Source organism: Pongo abelii, chromosome 6, assembly GCF_028885655.2.
Source record: "Pongo abelii isolate AG06213 chromosome 6, NHGRI_mPonAbe1-v2.0_pri, whole genome shotgun sequence".
Classification (NCBI taxonomy): Eukaryota; Metazoa; Chordata; class Mammalia; order Primates; family Hominidae; genus Pongo; species Pongo abelii.
Genome location: NC_071991.2, coordinates 40,998,514 through 41,023,168, shown reverse-complemented (window position 1 = coordinate 41,023,168; position 24,655 = coordinate 40,998,514). Strand labels below are relative to the sequence as shown.

Here is a 24,655-nt window from a genome sequence, read left to right as displayed (position 1 = left end):
GCTACTCAGGAGGCTGAGGCAGGAGAATCACTTGAACTCGGGAGGTGGAGGTTGCAGTGAGCCGAGATCATGCCACTGCACTCCAGCTTGGGTGACAGAGTGAGACTCTGTCTCTAAAAAAATACAATAAAAAAAATGTATATATACACACACACATACCCTTGCTGAGTGGGTTAGAAAAACAAGATCCAGGCGAGGCATGGTGACTCACAACTGTAATCCCCATGCTTTGGGAAGCTGAGGCAGGAGGATATCGCTTGAGTTCAACACCAGCCTGGGCAACAGAGCAAGACCACTAGCTCTAAAAAAAAAAAAAAAAAAAAAAAAAGAAATTAGCTGGGCCTGGTGGCATGTGCCTGTAGTCCCAGCTACTCGGGAGGCTAAGAGAGGAGGGTTGTTTGAGTTCAGGAGTTGAAGGCTGCAGCTGAGTTATGATTGCCACTGCACTACAACCTGTGTGACAAAACAAGACCTTGTCTCTAAAATAAATTTTGTAAAATGAATTTAACAAAAACAAGATCCAGCTATATGCTGCCTATAAGAAACTCACTAAAAAGATGCATATAGACTAAGTGAAGGGATGAAAAAAGATATTCCACTCAAATGTAAACTAAAAGCATGCAGGACTAGCTATACTCATATCAGACAAAATAGACTTTAAGTCAAAAAACAAAAAGAGAAAAGGTCATTATATAATGATAAAGGGATCAATTCAGCAAGAGGATGTAACAATTGTAAATATATATGCACTCAACAATGGAGCACCCAGATATATAAAGTAAATATTACTAGAGATAAAGAGAGAGATAGACCCCAGTACAATAAATTGGGGACTTCAGCACCTACTTTCAGCATTGGACAGATTATGGTCTAGAAAATCAACATAGAGGCATCAGACTTAAAATACACTATAGACCAAATGAATCTAAGAGACATTTACAGACTATTTCATTCAACAGCTGCAGAATACATATTCTCATCAGCACATGGAACATTCTCCAGGATAGCCCATATGTTAGGCCACAAAATAAATCTCAACAAATATTTAAAAATCAAAATCCTATCAAGTATCTTATTAGACCACAATGGAATAAAAAGCAGTATGTTGCAGCCTCCAGAACTGTGAGAAACAAATTTCTGTTCTTTCTAAATTAAAAAAAAAAAAAGGCACTAGAAGTAAGTAACACAAGGAACTCTGGAAACTGTACAAATACATGAAAATTAAACAACACAGTCCTGAAAGATCAAGGGAACAGTGAAGAAATTAAGAAGAGGCTGAGCGAAGTGGCTTACACCTGCAATCCCAGCACTTCGGGAGGCCAAGGCGGGCAGATCACTTGAGGTCATGAGTTCAAGACCAGTCTGGCCAACATAGCAACACCCCATCTCTACTAAAAATACAAAAATTAATGGGCCAGGCGTGGTGGCTCACACCTGTCATCCCAGCACTTTGGGAGGCCACGGTGGGTGGATCACCTGAGGTCAGGTGTTCGACACCAGCCTGGGCAACACAGTGAAACCCCATCTCTACTAAAAATACAAAAAATTAGCTGGGTGTGGTGGTGTGTGCCTGTAGTCCCAGCTACTCAGGAGGCTAAGGCAGGAGACTCTCTTGAATCTGGGAGGCAGAGGTTGCAGTGAGCCAAGATTGCACCACTGCACTCCAGCCTGGGCAACAGAGTGAGACTCTGGCTCAAAAAAAAAAAAAAAAAAAAAAAAAGAAAAAGATACAAAAATTAGCCGGGTGTGGTGGCGTGCACCTGTAATCCCAGCTACTCGGGAGGCTAAGGTAGGAGAATCGCTTGAACCTGGCGGGGCAGAGCCAAAATTGTGCGACTGCACTCCAGCCTGGGTGACGGAATGAGACTCTGTCTCAAAAAAAAAAAAAAAAAATTAGTGCTGGGCACAGTGGCTCACGCCTGTAATCCCAACACTTTGGGAGGTTGAGGCAGGCGGATCACGAGTTCAGGAGTTCGAGACCAGCTGGTCAACATGGATAAACCCCGTCTCTACTAAAAATACAAAATTAGCCAGGTGTGGTGGCGCATGCCTGTAATCCCAGCTACTCAGGAGGCTGAGGCAGGAGAATCACTTGAACCCAGAAGGCGGAGGCTGCAGTGAGCCAAGATTGTGCCATTGCACTCCAGCCTGGGCAACCAGAGCAAAACTCCATCTCAAAAAAACAAAAAACAACAAAACACACAAACCTAAACTGCCTCTGTAACACTAATGAAAGGCCACCAGGTTAGAAGAATGAGAGGGGCCTGAATTTGTAGTTAAATGATTACTGCCATTATTCCAAAGGTCACAAGATTTACAACTTCCCCAATAACTCCTGTAAATAACATCACTATTGTGGAACCTAAGATTGGCCTTTTGAGATGTCTTTTCAGGTTTTTGCATCTCTGATAACTGGATGGCCCCAGTTAGACTCCTGTGGCCCCACACAGAAGCAGACAGCACATGACCATTTTCCACAGCCCTATGACTGCACCCCAAACCAATTAGCAGCACCCATTCCCTAGCCCCCTGCCTGCCAAACTATTCTTTAAAAATCTTAGCCTCCAAATTTTGGGGGAGGCTGATTTGAGTAATAATAAAACCCTAGTCTCCCATTTAGCTGGCTCTTTGTGTATTATACTCTTTCTCTGATCTTGATAGATCAGCTGTATCTGAGCAACAGGAAAGAAGAACCCATTGAGTGGTTACAGGACAGCCAACAGGAAACTTAAACAAGAAAAATGGGAGCATGAGAGGGATAAGGGTGAGGTGGTCTACATATGGCAGGCCACATCCTCTCCTCTTTAAAACCCATCAGGGTTTCCATTACACATAGAATAAAACCCAAAGCCCTTCCCTTGGCCTCTCCTTCTCCCTGTGTCCCACTTCTCAGACCAATTAAGCTGGCTCCTACCTCAGAACCCAGTCTCTGCTCCAGGGTTAGTTACCTCCTCTGAGGCTTTCCCTGGCCTATCAAGCTGAAACAGGTTTCCATGTACTACAACAGGAAGCAGTATCATGCTCCCTCAAAGTTCTCACCACCAGAGAGACTCCTCCTTATAGTCTTCTCTACATGGAGTCTGGTCACCTCACTGAGCTGATCTAGTTCCAGAACACAGAGACCTGCTTCTTTGGCCTGCACAACCTGGTTTCAGGTAAGGGTAGCTTCTCCTCAGGTAGACTAAAATTTGAAAAGTGCTCCCAGACCTCCTAGGGCTTCCACCTGGGACTGGTGGCCAAGCGGGTGAAGGAACCTGACAACTAGAAGGTGATTAAATAGGAGTATTCCCAGACAAAGAAGAGAAAAAAAGATATGTTCACCAAAGAGAAGACGGTATAAGTACCATAAGACTGATGGCCAAACTCCTCTAGAATATGGAGACCGGGGGCAGAGGGATGAGGGGGCAGAAAGTCACCTGAGGGTCTGGTCTGAGGGAAAAACAAGCAGAGATGTTACTGAAGTAAGGGGGGAAAAGACTGAAAATTAGGAGATCTGGAGAGCCTCTATTTATGTAAATTCACTTTTTCTAATGTAAACAGTAGTGAAGTCAAAGTAGAGAATTAGGGAGACCTGCACTGTGGAAAAGAGAAAAGATTGAAAAGAAGATCCAAGACGAATTCAAAGGAGGGGTGAAGGCTGCAGACTGGACTGCTGAGGAGAAGAGATATTTTGCCAGAACTTGAGACTTCTCCAGGTCAGGATGAAGTAACTGTTTTCCTCTCAGAAATGTCAGAGCTTCTGCCTGTAAGACAAGGCAGTGGTTCAAATGTATCCACCAAAGTTCATATCTTAGAGGCTTGATCTCCAGTGTGATGGTGTTGAGTGGTGCGAGGTGGGAGATGCTGAGGCTCTCATGAATGGATCAATGCCATTATTTTGGAAGTGGGTTTGTTACCCAAGAAGGGTGTCCAGGTTCTTGGTGTCATGAACAAAGAATTGGACAAAATGCACAAAGAAAGCCAGGAAAGAATGAAGCAACAAAAGCAGAGATTTATTGAAAATGAAGGTACACTTCACAGGGTGGAAGTGGCTTGAGCAAGTGGCTCAAGAGCCTGGTTACAGAATTTTTGGGGGGTTAAATATCCTCTAGAGGTTTCCCATTGGTTACTTGGTGTACACCCTTGTAAATGAAGTAGTGTCCACAATCAGTCTGATTGGTTGAGGGAGGGGACCTAGCAGAGGCCAAAGTGAAGTTTCAAAGTTACACCCTATACAAACCTCTGATTGATTGCGGAAAGGCTGAAGTGAAGTTACAAAATTATACTCCCACGCAAATGAAGACTTGGCCCATGACCAGCCTGATTGGTTGTGGGAAGGGACCAATCAGAGGTACTTTCAATTTTTCATCTACCATGCAGAAAAAGGTGTGGGGGTGGGGGTTGCAAAAGAAGTAGCCTGTGGTCCTTTTGTTACTTGGTCATAAGTAGGCGTTTTCCTTTTGGTTTGGTTCTAGGAGGTTAGTGTGAATTGGCGTTCTGTTCCCTGCTTCCAGCCCCTATTCTCCTGCCTCAGGTTCATTAGAAAAGACTGAGTTTTGGGCCGGGCAGGGTGGCTCACATCTGTAATCCCAGTACTTTGGGAGGCCAAGGTGGGCAGATCACGAGGTCAAGAGCTCGAGACCATCCTGGCCAACATGGTGAAACCCCATCTCTACTAAAAATACAAAAATTAGCTGGGCATGGTGGCACGTGCCTGTAGTCCCAGCTACTCAGGAGGCTGAGGCAGGAGAATTGCTTGAACTTGGGAGGTGGAGGTTGCAGTGAGCTGAGTTCGCAGTCACTGCATTCCAGCCTGGCTACAGAGTGAGACTTCATCTCAAAAAATAAAAAAAAAAGAATGAGTTTGGCCCCTTTTTTTCTCTCTCTCATCCTCTTTGCCCTTTCACCATGTTATGATGCAGCAAGAAGCCCCTCACCAGATACTAGTGCCATGACCCTGGACTTCCCAGCCTCCAGAACTGTGAGAAAATAAATTTCTGTTCTATGTAAATTACATAGTCTGTGGTACTTTGTTACAGCAGCACAAAACAAACAAGACAACAAGCAACAATGATGTGAACAGAAAGAAAAATGGGCATAACAAGTGAACCATGTTTTTGTCCAAATTAGGTCCACAAGTCCTTATCTGCACCATCCAGACTCAAACACCTTAAGATTTTGGTAGTTCATTTGGTAGCAAAAACTGACCTTAATTGCCATGAGGATATTTAGAGTCTTCTTATATTCCACTTTGCTGATTATTCACACATATCACAGCAAAAGCATGAACATGTGTGATTACCAGTTCCTCTCCAGATCCTGTGATAAGGGCTTACAGAGTATACAGGACATACATGGTATAACTTTTCTGAAATCTTAGATTGAATTCCAAAGCACATCTGGATTTAAGGGACTGTGGATATATATACACACACACTATATATACTATATATAGTGTATATATATATACACTATATATAGTATATATATACACATATATACTATATATAGTATATATACACTACATATATAGTATATATATACATAGTATATACTATATATATACACTATATAGTGTATATATATAGTATATACTATATATATATACTATATAGTGTATATATATAGTATATACTATATATATATATACTATATAGTGTATATATATATATTTTTTTTTTTTTTTTTTTGAGACAGAGTCCCGCCCTGTCGCCCAGGCTGGAGTGCAGTGGCGCTATCTCGGCTCAGTGCAAGCTCCGCCTCCCTGGTTCACGCCATTCTCTTGCCTCAGCCTCCCGAGTAGCTGGGACTACAGGCGCACGCCGCCACGCCCGGCTAATTTTTTGTATTTTTAGTAGAGACGGGGTTTCACCGTGTTAGCCAGGATGGTGTCGATCTCCTGACTTCGTGATTCGTCCACCTCGGCCTCCCAAAGTGCTGGGATTACAGGCGTGAGCCACCGCGCCCGGCAGGATTTATATTTTAAAGAGGCAGGGGAGTTATTCTCCATGGGAGGAAAGAAGCTGTGAGCTGCCTTGCGCTTTGGCATATTTCTCTATCATGCAGATAAGAAGCTAGTTCAGTCAAGTGTATGCAGATTTGTGGATGGAAAAACTGGTGCTCCCAGGAGGAGGGGAGCAGATTGAGGAATTACTGACACCTTCTAGGGGCGACCAGCCAGATGTGCAGGTGAAGCACAAGACAGGTTCTCTTCATGCCTCCACTATCCTGGCCTCGACCAAACTGCAGAGGGAAAAACTCAGGTGAGAGTGAGAAAGCACAAAGTCACTTTCAGTTAGGTTTGTAGCGGTGTGATCGTCACTTAGCACTCATTTATTCGTGTATTCATACATTTATGCATGTTTCATTCACAGATCAAATTGTTGAGGGTCCACAAACAGGCTAAAGACCTCGTCTGGAGGGAGACTGCAGTGAACCCAAGATCTCTCAAATAAGCGCATCGACATAACAAATTTAGAAAACAATGAGCACGGTGCTGTGAGAGCAGCTAGCCAGGGCTGGACTGGGTCCCCGCGGCCAGGCTTCCAAGTCGAGCTACCGTTTGGGTGGGACCAGAAGACGGGCTAGTCTGCGCCCCAGGATCCCTCCCTGAGGACAAACAGAAGGCCGGGTCCTCCCTTCTCCTGCTTGTCCTTCGGCATTCGCGGGACCCTGATGCTAGACTAGCCGGCCGGACGGCTAGCTAGGACCCGCGGGTGCAGCTGGCCCCTGCCATTTCCGCTTCCTGCCGTGGGGCGGGGTTTCCGGTTGTCGGAGGCGAGGCTTGTCGGCTGTCAAAGGGGCGGCCCGGCCCGGAAGCTACAGCAGCGGCGCGGAGACTGCGGGGCGGGTCATGGCGGCGAACCTGAGCCGGAACGGGCCAGCGCTGCAGGAGGCCTACGTGCGGGTGGTCACCGAGAAGTCCCCGACCGACTGGTGGGCGGCGAGACGGGCCAGGGTCGGGCCAGGGGCTGCCTCAGGGGTGGGTCTGTCTGGGGCGAGCCGGGGACTCGAGGGGAGCGGCAGCGGGAGCGCGAGCGCGGAGCGGCGCCCAGGCAGGTGGCCTGGGGCTTACCTGTCTGCCCCTCCACACCGCAGCAGGAGTGCTGTCTCACCCTCGTGACCCCTTGCCCCGCCGATCGTGGACAGGTTAAACCCGGCTTGGGGGGACCCAGTGAGTCCCCGCCCCTCCCCCTGCCGCTCGCCACCCACTGTGGGCTCTGCGGGCTTCCATGTTGGATCCTCGGCCTGGTCGTGCTTGCTAGCTTCGCCAGGTTCTTCTTTCCAGTTCTGGGACTTCCCTGTAGAAGGGGGTCCTGCGCAGCCCTCTCTGAGAAGGCGGAAGCCACGCCCGTTTTTTTGCAAATGCTGTGTTCAGGGATGGGCATTTGAGAGCGGCCTGGTAGCCGGGCTGTGAATGTGAGCCCTGCCCTGGGGGCTTCAGACGAGGAGCTCAGGGATCTGGGTCCTTGACTCTCTGTGAACGTGGACTTCAGAACTTTCGTTTCTCCAAAAAGTGTACTCTTTCCTGTGCCTGAGCCATGGGAAGATATACGAAAGTAGGATGCTCGCTATCTATTTGGGAAAAGGTCCCATTTTCCCTCTACCACCCAAGATATCCTCACTTTCCCCTTTGCTTAAATTGTTTTCACTGACCAGTTTTGAGAAATCCCAGTTCTGAGAAATATGCTGAGTATGGTGGGCTAAGGTGACCAACTTTGGGGAATAGAAACTGGGCCTTGGAGGCTGAGTCGTGGTGGGGCCACCCTGTGGTCAGCACTGAGGCCCTCCCAACTGTTTTCCCCTTGTGTGGTGGCCATCTCCACTTGTATAAGTGCTTTCTCATCTCCTCTGCTCTCCCTAGTGCTCAGCACAGAGCGGCTTTTATGCAGTGTACTGTTGTGACCCTGAGGATGTTATGACTTTGCCTTTTCCTCAGCCCTGGGCCATTAGGGGAAGAGCTTTAGAACACCAGTTGCTTGGTTCTGTGGGGTCTCTGTAGACTCTCCTGTCAGGTCTGGGTGCCGTGGATGGCACCTTATGCCAAACAGCACATATTCTGTTGGGGAGGCATCTAAAGAAGGATGTCTCGTCACTTCCTTGGTAGGGTTTTCTGCCTGCTTTATAATCCCTCAGATTTACCCACGTCAGTCAGTGTTATTTTTCTCAGGAGAGTTTCTAGATGTCAGCCCTCTGTTTTGCCTCTCTCCTATTCCTGTTCGTGTTTCTCTTAGACCTCTCCTGTTACTTCAAACCCAGTCAAAAGTATCTCTGCAATGAGTGCCCCATTATGTCCACATCATACCACTTGGCTTTAGAACCCAGAATAATCTTTGCCCCTCTCCAGCCCTGCCAAATTAAAGATTTTGCTTCTTAACATGCTCTTGATCACTGTTTACCCTGGCAGACTTACCTAGGAGCTTCCTGGCACTCCTGATCTATCTGCCTTCCAGGTCTCTCTTCATCATCAGTCTTCTCAGGAACCATCACTGGTTTGGGATGATGCCTCCCAGCCCACCTGGCAGTTTGGGCTTCCCTCTTCAGACCTGCTATGTTCCTATCCTTTCCTTGGGCTGCTTACCAGAGCTGTCTGCTACCACTCCTGGCCCAGTGCTTACCCACCCCATCTACTCTCTGTCCCTCATGAGGGTTGTGGAGCCTCCTCTTTCCCCTTATGAAGTCAGAACCCACCCATCTCACTGAACTCATCTGCCCAGACAGCCATGCCATGCTCCCTCCCTACCTCCAGGCTCCTGCAGCACTACAGATTGTGTCACTCAGCAGCATAACCCACTGACCTCCACCCTCATCGTCACAGCCATTAAGGTAGTTGCTCAGCAGATACTGTGTGGCAGATTCCTGCACACTGCAGAAAAATATCTGGACCATGTCACTTCCGTGTCTGTAACTCTACAGTGGCTTCCTGTTGCATGTTGAATAAAGCCTAGACTCCTTCCCCTGCTGATGCCCTGCATGACCCAGAACCTACCACCCCTTTCATTTACCACACTGTGGCCACACCTGTTTGTCACCACTCTGGCCGTCTTTCTCTTCCTCAAACTTATAAGCTGGTTCCTCTTCAGAGTCCTTGCTCTGCTGCTTCCTCTGCATGGAGCACACTTTTTCCACATCGTCCCAAGTGGCTCCGCAGCCTTCACTTCTTGGCCCCGAGGTTGCCTTCTCAGAGAGGCCTTCCTTGATTCCTAGCTCCTTGTTTGTAGGCACTTTTTCCCATCTTTCTGTTTGACTTCCTTCAGACACACACCAGACACAATATGCTGGAAATCCTTATGGGTTTTCTTGTCACCTTTATCTCTTACTAGAAGGGGTGGGGTGGGCTCTTTTTCTGTCCTTGGTGCCTGAGGCACGTTTGTTATATGTGGCAGATGCTTAAATGAAGGATGGACCGAGTCATACAGAAAAAGTGGTAGAGGTATCAGAGGGAGAAGAGGTGGTCTCTAGTTTGGTGGGTCATAAGAGGTTTCACACACACAGTGCTGGCATTGGGGAGGGCAGATAGAATGGGGAGCAGCCATGACATCAGCTCTCCGTCTTGGATCTGTCTCCTGCCCCTGCTTACTCCATATCTTGGAATGGTTTCTTGTCACCTGGTTCATGTGTCACCTCCAGCACCTGTTTCACTCTCTAATAGTACGTTAGTGTTAGGTGTGTGTTTTTTCTCCTGTTAGAAAGTAAGTTCCATGGGCAGGACCTTTTAGGGATTGTTCATAGCTGCATTCCTGTAACTAGTAAGCAGTAGGCTCTCAGTACTTATTTTCAAAGGCATGATTGAATTATAAGATGCTTGACACTCCATATTCCTTGCTGTTCAGAGGCCAGTGCACCATGTTTTTTCATGTTGATTTGAAACTTCTTTTGCCCTTCTTTCAAAAGGCCTCTGAACTGGGAATGAGCCTCTGTGCTGGGAACATTCTTAAAGGTGGCCTGGGGTAGACAGGGATCAAGTCAGAGAGATAGGTGGCAGGCATTGGGCTTGGCTCTTATATTAGCTGCTGAGTCCCTTTTTTTTTTTTTTTTTTTTTTTTTTGAGACAAGAGTCTTGCTCTGTCGCCCAGGCTGGAGTGAAGTGGCATGATCTGGGCTCACTGCAACCTCTGCCTCCCAGGTTCAAGTGATTTTCCTGCCTCAGTGTCCCAAGTAGCTGGGATTACTGGCACCCACCACCACACGCGGCTAATTTTGTATTTTTAGTAGAGACGGGGTTTCCCATGTTGGCCAGGCTGGTCTCAAACTCCTAACCTCAGGTGATCCGCCCACCTCGGCCTCCCAAAGTGCTGGATTACAGGCATGAGCCATCGCAGCTGGCTGAGTCCCTTCTTGCAAGAGCTGGGTTGAGCTGCCATCTTCTGTTACCTGCTGCTTGTGCCAGCTTTGTGGCTTTATTCAACATGCAACAGGGCTTTGTGGCCATCAAGAGTAATGGGCTTCTTTCCTCCAGGGAGTTCCCCTAGCTCATGCTGGCAGTGTGCCACCTCCCAAATCTTTCTCTTGTTTCTCTGTGTTCTTTTCTCTAGTTCCTTTTCTCTGAGAGTTTCTCATTCAGTGTTTCTCTCCTGTATTCTGTCTCCCCTCCTGGTAAGCAGTGCCTTTTCCCGGAGGCCTGTCTCCTCCCTACCAACCAGATCCACTGGGCCTGGGTCTAATTTCTTCCATTTTTCTCAGGCATAAGCATCTCTGCCCAGTGGCATTGGCAAAGCCCTGGGGAGGCCAAATTGAAGCTGATTTGGTTCCTGTCCGACTGTTTATCCCTGCAGCTTCTGTCTGGCCTGCCTCAGCAGGCCTGTGCTTTAGAGCCTGGGGAGATGACACACACTGGACTGAGTTTTGCCTTTGACTTACAGTCCAGTGGGTCAGTGCCTCCAGCCCATGTCCAGCAGCCCTGCTGGGGATGTTGAGTTGCTGCAAGGTTCATGCTATTAGCAAGCCAGAATGAATCTTTACCGGAGTTTTGTTTTTGTTTTTAAGAGTTGGGGTTTCACTCTGTTGTTTGGGCTGGAGTACAATGGCATCATCATGGCTCACTGTAGCCTCGACCTCCCAGGCTTAAGCAATCCTCCCACCTCAGCCTCCTGAGTAGTTGGGACTACAGGCATGTGCCACCACGCCTGGCTGATTTTTGTATTTTTGGTAGAGACAGGGTCCCACCATGTTGCCCAGGCTGATCTCAAACTCCTGGGCTCAAGTGACCCTCCTGCCTCAGCCTCCAAAGTCCTGGGATTACAGGCATGAGCCACCACACCTGGCCCAGAGTTTTCTTTTTTTCGAGATGGAGTCTCACTCTGTTGCCCAGGCTGGAGTGCAGTGGCGTGATCTTGGCTCACTGCAAGCCCCGCCTCCCGGGTTCACGCCATTCTCCTGCCTCAACCTCCTGAGTAGCTGGGACTACAGGTGCCTGCCGCCACGCCCAGCTGATTTTTTGTATTTTTAGTAGAGATGGGATTTCACCGTGTTAGCCAGAATGGTCTCGATCTCCTGACCTCGTGATCCGCATCCGCCCGCCTCGGCCTCCCAGAGTGCTGGGATTACAGGCGTGAGCCACTGCGCCCGGCCCAAAGTTCTTATGAATAATTAATCTTACAGGAAAAGAAAGCCATGGCCCCATGTCACCCATGGAGAGATAAGGCTCTGCTAGATAGAAAACTTGCTCATGGGTACCTGTCCTTGAGGGGCTTGGTAGGTTCATGGTTTTAACTGTGTGATTTCATGTCGTGTCATTCCCTTGTGGTTTCTGATAAACACAACCTGTAGTAGTCTGTGTTTACCAAAGAGTCTCAAGCCTGGAAGGACCTGCTGCCCTACCCACCAGGCTTCACTGGAGCCAGGGCAGACGTGCACAGGAGTGGTGGGCAGCCTTCCAAGGGGCCCAGTGCGTGTATTTCTCCGACTTGCTTCTCCTTTTCAGTGCTCTAGGTTCAGGAATATGTAGATATGTTTTGTCTCTTCAAATCCGTATACCTGGTGGCCAGGTGAGTATTTGACACACGAATGTATAGCAGTCATTGGGAAACTCCACAGCTCATGTTTTCCTCATAGTAGATGTGTGCTCCCATCTCCATGGATTTGTCCCTCACAACCCCCACCCCATGGTAAGTCAGGCCAGTGTCCTCCCAGCTGCAGAGCTGAGAAGGCTGCACAGTTGCCTACTGAGAACCTGCCTGCAGGTCAGAGCAAAGTGAGAACGGGCCCGTGCCCACTCACAGTGCTACTGTCGGCCCAAGCTCTTTGGGATGTAGTGGAAAGTCATGGTGGGTGCAGTGAGGAGAGATGGAACCCAAGGTGCTGGCTACAGAGCTCACTTGTGTTTCGTTTCAGGGCTCTCTTTACCTATGAAGGCAACAGCAACGACATCCGCGTGGCTGGCACAGGGGGTGAGTATGACTCCAAATGGACTCGGGGACACCAGGAGATAGGAGGGTGACGTGCGCAAAGGAGAAAGGATTGTGACCATCAGCAGTCCATCTCAGCTGGCATTTCAGCTATTGCACAGGAAGAAGGAGACTCTATCACACAGGTGGCCTCTGCCAGTGGCCCAACACCTTCTTCCACTGAGGGTGGGAAGTGGGCCGGACCTGCCTCCTGCAGACCCACCCTACATTAACTCCGTTGGGGGTTCCCTGGCCCCTTGATCAGGACATGAGCCAACAACAGGCAGGACCAGGGGTCAGCGCACTCAGCCGTCTTGGTCCACTGAGCCACATGGGGCTTCCAGTGCTCACCGGCCACTTCTGGCAGGCCTTAGGTTTCAGATATGTGTAAGTGAAAACATTCCTCCTTGGCTCTCCTTCCCTCTGGGTGCAGGGGAGTGCTTTCTCTTTGTCTACTTGGGGAGAGCTGAGAGGGAAACAGGCCTCTCCAGCTTGCGGGCAGCCTGCGTAGGGAGCTGCAGCAGGAAGCTCACCAGTCCCAGAACTGGTGCTGGTAGAAAGAAAGTCCACAGACATATCCTCTTCTCCCTTTGTCCTGCCCTGGTCTTGTGCTGAGTGCTTGCAGGGGCCCCATCCTCACTGGGAGAGGCAGTATCACTGCAGATAGTCACAGGGGAGGCTCTGGGGGTCTCTACAGGAAGGACAGGCTCTTGGCCAGCACAGAGCAGAGGCTGTCAGGGTAGGCTTGGTCAGAGTGTGACCTGTGGGCCCCCCAGCTGACACCCCTGACTGCTCCTCCTCCAGAACTTGCCTGACCCCTCCCTCTGTCCTGAGCTGGACATGGCTTCATTGTTCAATGAACACTCGGAGTGTGTTTTCCACGGTTTGATGTCTGTTGTTGGTAGAAAGCCCCTTCCTTTCACAACCTTTTCGGGAGGTGTCCCCTTTCTAGAAGGATTGCCACTGAACAGTAGACATGTGGTGTGGCAGGTGACTGGGAGTTGCAGGGATCAACAACTCGAGAGTTTCCTGTCATCATTCTTAGTGGCACAGGATAGGGCTCTGCCACAAATGCAACAATTTGGGGGGAGGGATAGCATTGGGAGATATACCTAATGCTAGACGACGAGTTGGTGGGTGCAGCGCACCAGCATGGCACATGTATACATATGTAATTTACCTGCACGTTGCGCACATGTACCATAGAGCCTAAAGTATAATAATAATAATAATAATAATAAAAAGAAAAAAAAAATAAAAGAGAAAAAAAAAAAAGCAACAATTTGCTGTCCCCAGAGTGGGGCTTATGACTGCCTCCACTCATACGGAGCCCTGTAGCTGAAATACCTGATCAGCTCTTCCTCCGTATAACCTGGGAAAGCTTGTGGGGGCTAAGCCTCAGTGTCAGGGAGAATCGTTTAGAGCTGCCCACTCCTGCGCTCCCTCTGTCCCCATCACCCTCTCTTCTGGAGTCTGAGGTCTGAGCCAGTTATGCCACTGCAGGATGTTCAATCCGGTCTGGCGGTCTGGGTGGCCCTGGAGCTTGAGCAGACACAGGTGCAGGCAGTGGTGACTCTACAGGCCCTGCTATTCCAGGCCCCTTTGCAAGGTTGCGGCAACAATAAAATTTTGACGTAGACATCCTCCATTTGGAAGTCTGGTGGCTGGTTTGCCGTGGAAATGACCCTGTTTTTATTTCCAGAATTACCTCTGGGTTTAGAGAAGTGGTTTTTAAACGAGTATGGGTAAAAAAGATTACCTGAGGTACTTGTCAGAATCACAGACTCCTAGGTCCCACCCAGCTCTCATCAATCAGTTTAGTGAGGGTGGTGCCCAGGACTCTGATTTTAAACATACCCCTAGAAAGATTCTGATACAGGTAGAGGTGAGAAGCCCTGGTTTAGAGGCAGCTCGGCCTCCCTTCCTGGTGGGACCAGGGCCAGCAGGGAATGTCAGAGCCACCCCTGACCTTCATTGTGACTCTGTTGCAGAGGGTGGCCTGGAGGAGATGGTGGAGGAGCTCAACAGTGGGAAGGTGATGTACGCCTTCTGCAGAGTGAAGGACCCCAACTCCGGACTGCCCAAATTTGTCCTCATCAACTGGGTATGTGGAGCCCGTTTCATCTAGGTGTGACCCAGGAAACCCCACTGTCTTCTTTCCTGTTTTGACTTGGCTTCAGGAACAAAGTGTTTTACTGGCATGACTTAGTAGATCAATAGAACAGCTCTGAGCTGGTGAATGAGCAGAATAGTTGACAGATTCATTGTGGCCCAAAGAATAACTGTGGCTTTGCTATGCAGAATTCACCCTCCAAGCCTAGAGTTCTTCCTGCAAAATGGATTAAAAGCAGTCACAGGGAGTCCTTGCTCCATGCTCTTGAAGGTGGTTGTTCTGATGGAGTAGAGAGCCTGAGGGAGTGTTTAGGAGCCTGGGAGTACAGGGACAGGGCCTCCTTGATCCCTTAGTGGGGATCAAGAAAACTCTTGAAGGCTGGGTGCAGTGGCTCACACCTGTCATCCTAGAACTTTGGGAGGCCGAGATGGGTGGATTGCCTGAGCTCAGGAGTTTGAGACCAGCCTGAACAACACGGTGAAACCCCATCTCTACTAAAATACAAAAAATTAGCTGGGCATGGCAGCGTGCACCTGTAGTCCCAGCTACTCGGGAGGCTGAGGCAAGAGAATTGCTTGAACCCAGGAGGCAGAAGTTACAGTGAGCCAATATTGCGCCACTGTACTCCAGCCTGGGCCACAGAGCAAGACTCCATCTCCAAAAAAAATGAAAAAAGAAAATTCATGAAATGCCCCCACAGCAAAAGCTGGTAGCCATCCTGCCCAGGGAGCGTCCATGAGCCCCTTGGAGGCATGGGAACTTACCTCACCCATGTGATGCAGTCAGAATAATAGGTTCTGCTTTGGGGGTTGCAGTTTTCTCTTTTCTGGGACACAGGGTAGATGTTGGGTCCCCAGGGGTGGGAAGTGGCTTTGAGGGAGGCCTGGGTCAATCTGGGCATACTTGTGTTGCAGACAGGCGAGGGCGTGAATGATGTGCGGAAGGGAGCCTGCGCCAGCCACGTCAGCACCATGGCCAACTTCCTGAAGGTAAGGCCAGGCGAGGCCCGCTTCACTGGGAACAGGCCTCACAGGCTTGAGGTCTCGCAGGTTCCTGGGTGCGAGCAAGTGGGAATCAGAACTGGAGTTGGGAGTGTGCTCATAGCTAATGCTCTCTGCCTGCCCTTCAGGGCATGACCAGAGGCTGCTTCACTCTTGGTCAGTGAGTGCATGGGAGGTCAGGATGTTGCCAGGGCCACCTACAGGCCTGCCTCAGTGGGGCAGGATAAAGGACCATGCTGGAGCTGGTGCCGTGAGAAGGGTGGGCCCTGGTTCTGTTTTGTTTTATGATCCCTCTAAATAGCTTAGTAATACCATCAGGATTTGGAGGAAGGGGAGAATGCCCACCATCTTAGCACGCATGTGCCCTTTTGATGCATTCCTTTCCAGCCCCCTCTACATGGATTTATGTCAGTCCTATAATAGAACTTTTTTAAATTTTAAAAACTATTTGTAACAAAAGCATTTGTTGGTCACTTGTCAGGTAACTTTTTGCATTTCTCTGGTTGCATTTCTCTGGCAAAGGAGACTCAGAATTTTGATTTCTTGTTCTGCCAACATTTCTTCAGCTATACCTCAGTTTCCATCTAGGAGCTGATAAGAGAATTCCCAGCTTATCGAGTATACAGGTTTGAGTATCCTTTATCTGAAATGCTTAGGACCAGAAATGTTTTGGATTTTTTCAGATTTGGGAATATTTGCAGTTCAGCATCCAAAATCCGAAATTCTCCAGAATCTGAATTTTTTTTTTTTTTTTGAGATGGAGTCTCGCTCTGTTGCCCAGGCTGGAGTGCAGTGGCGTGATCTCGGCTCACTGCAAGCTCTGCCTCCCGGGTTCACACCATTCTCCTGCCTCAGCCTCCCAATTAGCTGGGACTACAGGCACCCGCCACCACGCCCAGCTAATTTTTTGTATTTTTAGTAGAGACAGGGTTTCACCGTGTTAGCCAGGATGGTCTCGATCTCCTGACCTTGTGATTTGCCCGCCTCGGCCTCCCAAAGTGCTAGGACTACAGGCGTGAGCCACCATGCCCGGCCCAGAATCTGAGATTTTTTGAGTGCTGACATAATGCTTAAAGGAAATGTTCATTGGAGCAGTTCAGATTTCAGAATTTTAGGTTAGGGATGCTCAACCTGTATAGTAACAGTGAATGAGGTCATGGGTCTGGCTTCTCATGAAGAAATCATTGGCTTACTTTTTGTAGAAAACATGCATGGCATTCTTTTATCAGAGTTTTTTGTTGTTGTTGTTTTGTTTTTTGTTTGTTTGTTTTGAGACAGAGTCTTACTCTGTCACCCAGGCTGGAATGCAGTGGCACAATCTTGGCTCACTGCAACCTCTGCCTCCCAGGTTCAAGTGATTTTCCTGCCTCAGCCTCCTGAGTAGTTGGGATTACAGGTGCCTGCCACCATGCCTGGCTAAGTTTTGTATTTTTAGTAGAGATGGGGTTTCCCCATGTTGGCCAGGCTGGTCTGGAATCCCTGACCTCAAGTGATCTGCCCTCCTCAGCTTCCCAAAGTGCTGGGATTACAGGCGAGAGCCACCGCGTCCGGCCCAGAGTTTTTATAAATTGATATATAATAGTTGTACGTATTTTTTGCATACATGTCATATTTTGATACCTGTATACAATGTATACGATGAATCAGGGTAATTAGCATGTTCATCACCTCAAACATTTATCTTTTCTTTGTGTTGCGAACATTACAATTTTTCTCTTCTAGCTAATTTGAAATACACAAAATTATTGTTAACTATAATTTCCCTTCTGTACTATTGAATACTAGAATTTATTCCTTCTATTTAACTGTACTTTTGTACCTGTTAAGCAACTTCTCTTCATTTTCTCTCCCCCATGCCCTTCCCAACCCCTGGTAACCACCATTCTACTCTCTCCCTCCATGATACCCACTTTTTTAGCTCCCACATATGAGTGAGAACATGCAATACTTGTCTTCTGTGCCTGGCTTATTTCCCTTAACATTATGACCTCCAGTTCCATCCATGTTGCTGCAAATGACAGGATGTCATTCTGTTTTATGGCTGAATAATATTCCCTCATGTTTATATACTAAATTTTCTTTACCCTTTCATCCATTGATGGACGTTTTGGTTGATTCCGTATCTTGGCTATTGTTAATAGTGCTGAACTTCAGAGTTGGATGTATCCCCAGCAGTTGGATTGCTAGATCATATGGTAGTTCTGCTTTTAGTAGGACTAAAATACTGTTTTAAAAACCATACTGTTGTCTGGGCACGATGGCTCACGCCTGTAATCCCAGCACTTTGGGAGGCCAAGGTGAGCAGATTACCTGAGGTCAGGAGTTTGAGACCAGCCTGGCCAACATGGTGAAACCCCATCTCTACCAAAAAAATACAACAATTAGCCAGGTATGGTGGTGGGCACCTGTAATCCCAGCTACTCAGGAGGCTGAGGCAGAGAATCTCTTGAACCTGGGAGGTGGAGGTTGCAGTGAGCCGAGATTGTGCCACTGCGCTCCAGCCTGGGCAACAGAGTAAGACTCTGTCTCAAAAAAAAAAACCCCAAAAAACCATACTGTTTTTATAATGGCTGTACTACTTTACATTCCTACCAACAGTGTATAAAAATTTCCCTTTCTCCACATCCTTGCTAGCATTTTTTTTTTATATTTTTTATAATAGCCATTCTAACTGTGGTGAGATGATAGCCCATTATGGTTTTGGTTTGCATTTCCCTGATGATGGTTAGTGATGTTGAGCATTTTTTCATATGTAGTTAGCCATGTGTATATCATCTTTTGAGAAATATCTGTTAAGGTCTTTTGCCCATTTTAAAATCAGATTATTATTTTTTTGCTACTGAGTTGTTTGAGTTCCTTATATATTCTGATCACTAATTCCTTGTCAGATGGATAGTTTGAAGATATTTTCTCCCATTCTGTAGGTTGTCTGTTTACTTTGTTGATTGTTTCATTTGCTGTGCAGAAGCCTTTTACCTTGATGTAGTCCGATTGGTTTATTTTTGCTTTTGTTGCCTGGGCTTTTGAGGTCTTAACCCAAAAAAAACTTTGCCCAGACCAATGTCCAGGGGCATCTCTCCAATGTTTTCTTTGAGTAGTTTCATAGTTTCAGGTCTTACATTTAAGTCTTTTTAATCCATTTTGAGTTTTTTTTTAATATGGTGAAAGATGAGATTTAGTTTCATTCTTCTGCATATGGATATCCAATTTTCCTAGCCCTGTTTATGAAAGAGACCGTCCTTTCCCCAGTGTATGTTCCTGTCACCTTTGTTAAAAATGAGTTGGCTGTGTGTGTGGGTGCTCTGTTAGTTTCCATTGTTCTATGTATCTGTGTTTATGCCAGTACCATGCTGTTTTGCTTACTGTAGTTTTGTAGTTTCATTTGAAATCAGGTAGCGTGAAGCCTCCAGCTTTGTACTTTTTGCTTCGGATTGCTTTAGCTATTCAGGGTCTTTTGTGGCTTCCAGATGGCATTTAAAATTAGTTTTCATTGATTAGAAGGAAGGCCTTTGATGCAAATCATGCCTGGGCTGTCTACTGATATACAGCAGGGAACAGCTACAGAAGGAACCACTGGATAGCACAGTGGAGGGCAAGGGTCTCACGTGAACTGGGACAAGAATGAGGGGTTTGCTCCAAGTTGGTTTGTTTGAGCCCTTGAGGGGAACTCGTGCCTCAGTTTTCAGCAGCCAGACAGGTGCCTTCTGGTTTCCTGATTCCAGTCCTGTGTGGTGTAGTAGTGGCCCGTGCTGTGTGGACTGACAGGAGTTTGGCCCATCTCCTGCGCTTGCAAAGCCCGTCTTTCAAGTGCTGCTCCTGCTGCAGGGGGCCCATGTGACCATCAACGCACGGGCCGAGGAGGATGTGGAGCCTGAGTGCATCATGGAGAAGGTGGCCAAGGCTTCAGGTGCCAACTACAGCTTTCACAAGGAGAGTGGCCGCTTCCAGGATGCGGGACCCCAGGCCCCAGTGGTGAGTGCTGCCTGCCCCTCGCCAACCCTTTTGTTGCTCAGGGCCTGAGGGCAGGGGGCCAGGAATATGCACTTCCCAGCACCCAGGCTGGCTGGGCCCATGCCTGCTTAGTTTCTGCAGATGGTAACCCCTGAGCTGTGGTGATTGCCCACTGACCAGATGAGCAGGAATAGCCCTCTGACCTTGCCTAGGGGTTGGACTAGCTGTTCTGCAGCCTTCCTCTGGAGCCCAGCCTGTGTGGTCAGAGTGGAGGCTCTGCAGGATGCATGGCTATGATAGTCTGGCTGCCCTCAAAGTCGTGGCACTGGCACATCCTGGGCTGCCCCTGGAGGTAGCCACTGTGGAGGAACTAAAAGAGGCATCAAGGCGGAGCCTGAAACCAGAGCAGGACCCTTGGAGTCACGGGAGATACCTGTGGGCCTGTGGCCCCAGTGCTGTGTGGAGCTGATGGCTGGGAGCTGCGTCTGCATATGTGTGGTTAGACGTGATTCCTTGGATCCTCTTGTGCTAGTCAGCTGTCTGAGTGCCCCTGGTCAGAGGCCTGCCTCAGAACTGTCCAATGTCTAGGAGTTTGCAGGTGGGGTATGGGGGCCTTTCTTGCCCTGGCCCCCATCCATGAGGGACAAAGACCACCAGACCCCTCTAGTGTTGTCTGGGATTGAGCATCCCCCTTGGGGCAGTGTCCTGGGCTTCTTTCAGGTCATCTTGGTGTGTGTCTCCTTGAGGGTCACTGGGCAGTGCTCTGCTGCCTCTGCTGGGTCCAGTCCTAGCAGCACTCACCTGTGCTGTCACAAGTTTAGCGTATTCTCTCATCTGGTGCCTGTGGGCCTGGCCTTCCACCTGGGTCCAGGTCTCTAATGAGTGCTGTCTCCTACAGGGCTCTGTGTACCAGAAGACCAATGCCGTGTCTGAGATTAAAAGGGTTGGTAAAGACAGCTTCTGGGCCAAAGCAGAGGTGAGTGCTGCCCCGGGGCGTGCTGGGCACGTGGGAGTGTTCTGCCTGCTGTGGCTCAGCTTTCCTCACAAGTGAGCTCGTGCAGCATCCACTCTCCTTGGTGCCCATTACAGATGGTCACACTGAGGCTCGGGTAGGTTAAGCCACAAGGCTAATGAGCGACTGGCTCTGGTGCCCGTCTTTGGCCATGTGCCTAAAACCCAGTCCTGGGCAGGGGATTAGGCTGAAGTGTCAGCACAGGGCTGAGCGGGCAGTGGCTCTCCCTGCAGAAGGAGGAGGAGAACCGTCGGCTAGAGGAAAAGCGGCGGGCCGAGGAGGCGCAGCGGCAGCTGGAGCAGGAGCGCCGGGAGCGTGAGCTGCGTGAGGCTGCACGCCGGGAGCAGCGCTATCAGGAGCAGGGTGGCGAGGCCAGCCCCCATAGGTGAGCCAGAGGTGGAGGCTGGCCTGGGGGACCCACCCTGAGGCATTGCTGGGCACCCACTCCATCCCATGGAGGCGAGGAGGACTAAGGGGTGTGGCATGAGAAGCTGTGACTGTGCCTCAGCTGTGCCCCACCCGGCCCTTCCCAGCAGGACGTGGGAGCAACAGCAAGAAGTGGTTTCAAGGAACCGAGATGAGCAGGTAAGATGGGGGTGCTCTACTTGTTTGGACCTGTCCTGGCCACAAGCAGAAGTCCCTGATCTTGGGTTGAGGGCCCAGCCCAGACCTGGGCAGAGGCTGCCCTGCAGTCAGCTGGGGCAGTTTGGAATCTGGGCACCTCAAGAGGTGGCAGTAGACAGGAAAGCCAAAGGCGGAAGCTTCGGGCTTGGACCACACCTGGTCCTGGGGGAGGCCCTGTGAGCCCCTCGGCTTCTGTGTTTTACTTCCTTTTTTAAAGTTACTTTTTATTTTTAAATGACTTCTCACCTGAGAACATGTTTTCCCTCCTGGCCCCACACTCACTTTTGAGGGGCTACTGGGCCGACAGCTGGAGGGGCTGTGATCTGGGGAGAGGTGGTAAAAGTTTTGCCCACTGCAAGGGTCAACGTGTGCTTCCCTCCAGGAGTCTGCCGTGTACCCAAGGGAGATTTTCAAGCAGAAGGAGAGGGCCATGACCACCACCTCCATCTCCAGTCCTCAGCCTGGTGAGATCTCCCTTTGGGCCTGGCCATGAGGCAGCAGCAGGCTGAGGGGGAGCCTGGGGTCCTATGTGGGTTCCCCCAAGGCTAGTGACAGATGTATCGGTGACAGGGGTGAGTGAGTGAGGGGAAGGGACACCTGGGGTCGTTGACCTCATCAGTGACCACACTGGTCACCAGTTTGGCCTCCAAAAGATATTGGGCTGCGCTGTCTACCAGGTCACCACATAGCACATGGCCCTGGGGTCTCTGTTCCTGCACTAGCCAGAGCAAGCCCCATGAGACTGCCTCGAGCACACCAGGGCGGAGGGTGCTGTGGGGTGCGTGTGTGTGTGTGTGCATGCATGCGCGTGCACAGCAGGTGGTGTTTCTGAAGTGATGTATATATTTACCCGGGTTTGCAGGCAAGCTGAGGAGCCCCTTCCTGCAGAAGCAGCTCACCCAACCAGAGACCCACTTTGGCAGAGAGCCAGCTGCTGCCGTCTCAAGGCCCAGGGCAGGCAAGGCACTTGTCACCCCATGGGGACCCTGGGGGACAGCAGTGGAGAAAGGGGATGTGTGGGAGTGAGAACCTGCTCTGTTCCCTGGTGCAGATCTCCCTGCTGAGGAGCCGGTGCCCAGCACTCCTCCATGTCTGGTGCAGGCAGAAGAGGAGGCTGTGTATGAGGAACCCCCAGAGCAGGAGACCTTCTACGAGGAGCCCCCACTGGTGGGTTCCTACAGTGGGGCTGGGGCCAGGAAGGGGCTGCATACTCAGGAACACTTATCACGTGCCGTCTGAGTTTTCTGGGGGCATGCAACAGGTTTTAAAGCGCATGCATTTTTGGAGCAGCCCTGTGTTATAAATTGTCAGGGCATGCCCCACTCTATAGGAGGTGCTGGGTGGGAAGAGGACCTTGCAGCCTATGGCTGAGGGATTTGTGCACTGTCCTGTGGCTTCTGTACTCTGGTAGGGCAGGGACAGCAGCAGCCCCCAAGCCTGTAGACTGCTTGCCCTCTGCATACTCCCAGCTTGACCTGAGCCATGTGGGGCAGAGCAGCGACTGGGTATAAGGGCTGAGTCTGGGGTAACACCTTTGTCATCTCTGGGCAGGTGCAGCAGCAAGGTGCCGGCTCTGAGCACATTGACCACCACATTCAGGGCCAGGGGCTCAGTGGGCAAGGGCTCTGTGCCCGTGCCCTGTACGACTACCAGGCAGGTAAGGTGCCCTGGCCTGGCTGGCACGGACCACAGGGTCCTGAGGTTAGGAGACAAGAGGGTCTGGGATTTTATGGGAAGATGGCACCAGGGGGTATCAGGAAGAGAAGACAGGAGGGTGGGCGGTGCATTTAGGGGTAGAAGCACCTCTGGAGTGGGGGCGACTGTGGCACTGGAGTGTCCTGCACAGCCCAGACCTCCCCATGTGTTCCTCGTAGCTATTTGCTGGCCGCTGATGTGAATCCCACTTGCTATCCTTGTCGCAGAACATGGGGTCTGAGCAGGGAGGTGGGCCAGGCCTGGATGCTGGTTCACCAGGCATCCCTGGGTGGAGGCCTTGGAGAATGGGGTGGAGGCTCCCCACGGAGCAGGCTGGTGTTTACTATAGCCTTTTTCGGGAATGCTCTGTAGGAGGGTATGCCCTGGGGGTGTGGTCACTGGAGCAGCATTGGGACGGGGTGCAGTGTTGGCCAAGGCTTAGCAGGGTGGCAGGGATATTTCTGAGGAGGAACCAGAGCTGCAGCGAGCAGCTCTTAGCAGGGTGGGGCTGCCGTGGGCTGCCCGAGCAGGTGGGATGTGGGAGGGAGCCCCTGATATGCATCTGGGCTCATCCTCTTTGCAGCCGACGACACAGAGATCTCCTTTGACCCCGAGAACCTCATCACGGGCATCGAGGTGATCGACGAAGGCTGGTGGCGTGGCTATGGGCCGGATGGCCATTTTGGCATGTTCCCTGCCAACTACGTGGAGCTCATTGAGTGAGGCTGAGGGCACATCTTGCCCTTCCCCTCTCAGACATGGCTTCCTTATTGCTGGAAGAGGAGGCCTGGGAGTTGACATTCGGCACTCTTCCAGGAATGGGACCCCCAGTGAGGATGAGGCCTCAGGGCTCCCTCCGGCTTGGCAGACTCAGCCCGTCACCCCAAATGCGGCAATGACCTGGTGATTCCCACACATCCTTCCTGCATCCCCCGACCCTCCCAGACAGCTTGGCTCTTGCCCGTGACAGGATACTGAGCCAAGCCCTGCCTGTGGCCAAGCCCTGCCTGTGGCCAAGCCCTGAGTGGCCACTGCCAAGCTGCGGGGAAGGGTCCTGAGCAGGGGCATCTGGGAGGCTCCGGCTGCCTTCTGCATTTATTTGCCTTTTTTCTTTTTCTCTTGCTTCTAAGGGGTGGTGGCCACCACTGTTTAGAATGACCCTTGGGAACAGTGAACATAGAGAATTGTTTTTAGCAGAGTTTGTGACCAAAGTCAGAGTGGATCATGGTGGTTTGGCAGCAGGGAAGTAGTCTTGTTGGAGCCTGCTCTGTGCTCCCCACTCCATTTCTCTGTCCGTCTGCCTGGGCTATGGGAAGTAGGGATGCGGAGGGCCAAGCTCCCACCCTGGGTATTCGAAAACAGCAGACACAACATGTTCCTCCACGCGGCTCACTCGATGCCTGCAGGCCTCAGTGTGTGCCTCAACTGATTCTGACTTCAGGAAAAGTAACACAGAGTGGCCTTGGCCTGTTGTCTTCCCCTATTTTCTGTCCCAGCTCATCCGTGTCTCTGAAGAACAAATATGCTTTTGGACCACGAATTCCCAGTTTGGTCTACACAGGCTCGCAGCTCTGACCTGCCCTGCTGTAGCCTGAATGCTCCCATGTGGGAATACCACCCCGCCACCTGCCCGGGGTCTGCCTCTGCTCTGTGTCTGGGGTGAGCACCCTCACCCTGAGACTGCAGCTGATGATGATCAGCCACCAGGAAGAGGCTAAATGTTAAGATGGGACTGAATTTGGAGCCTTCCTGTGTTCCACTTCCTCTGGGAGAGGCCAAGGGCTGCCCTGCTCCCAGCTTCAGGGAGCCTCTGCCTACATAGGATGGCCCACTGTGTGGCGTCAGGTACCTGACACCCACCGAGCATCCAGGGAATTAGGTTCCTCCTGTGCCC

The 24,655-nt window shown here is 50.2% G+C and overlaps 1 protein-coding gene across 4 annotated transcripts; it reads left to right on the top strand.

Annotated features, from left to right (window-relative positions):
* The first annotated feature begins 6,726 nt into the window (after positions 1–6,726).
* Positions 6,727–24,301, top strand: DBNL (drebrin like). 4 transcript variants are annotated; one of them, XM_009242829.3, is made up of 13 exons: positions 6,727–6,915; positions 12,313–12,368; positions 14,357–14,469; positions 15,393–15,467; positions 19,305–19,451; positions 20,329–20,406; positions 20,676–20,827; positions 20,976–21,027; positions 21,449–21,530; positions 21,929–22,024; positions 22,118–22,233; positions 22,618–22,723; positions 23,345–24,301. In XM_009242829.3, the coding sequence occupies exons 1-13, from the start codon at positions 6,833–6,835 to the stop codon at positions 23,482–23,484; spliced, it is 1,296 nt and encodes a 431-aa protein (XP_009241104.2). In that variant the 5' UTR covers positions 6,727–6,832; the 3' UTR covers positions 23,485–24,301. The 4 variants fall into 4 exon arrangements, with proteins under 4 accessions (XP_009241104.2, XP_002818053.2, XP_054415233.1 ...); XM_002818007.5 differs by having other exon boundaries at positions 6,732–6,915; positions 20,979–21,027; XM_054559258.1 differs by lacking the exon at positions 19,305–19,451 and having other exon boundaries at positions 6,755–6,915; positions 20,979–21,027.
* Positions 24,302–24,655: the final 354 nt, after the last annotated feature.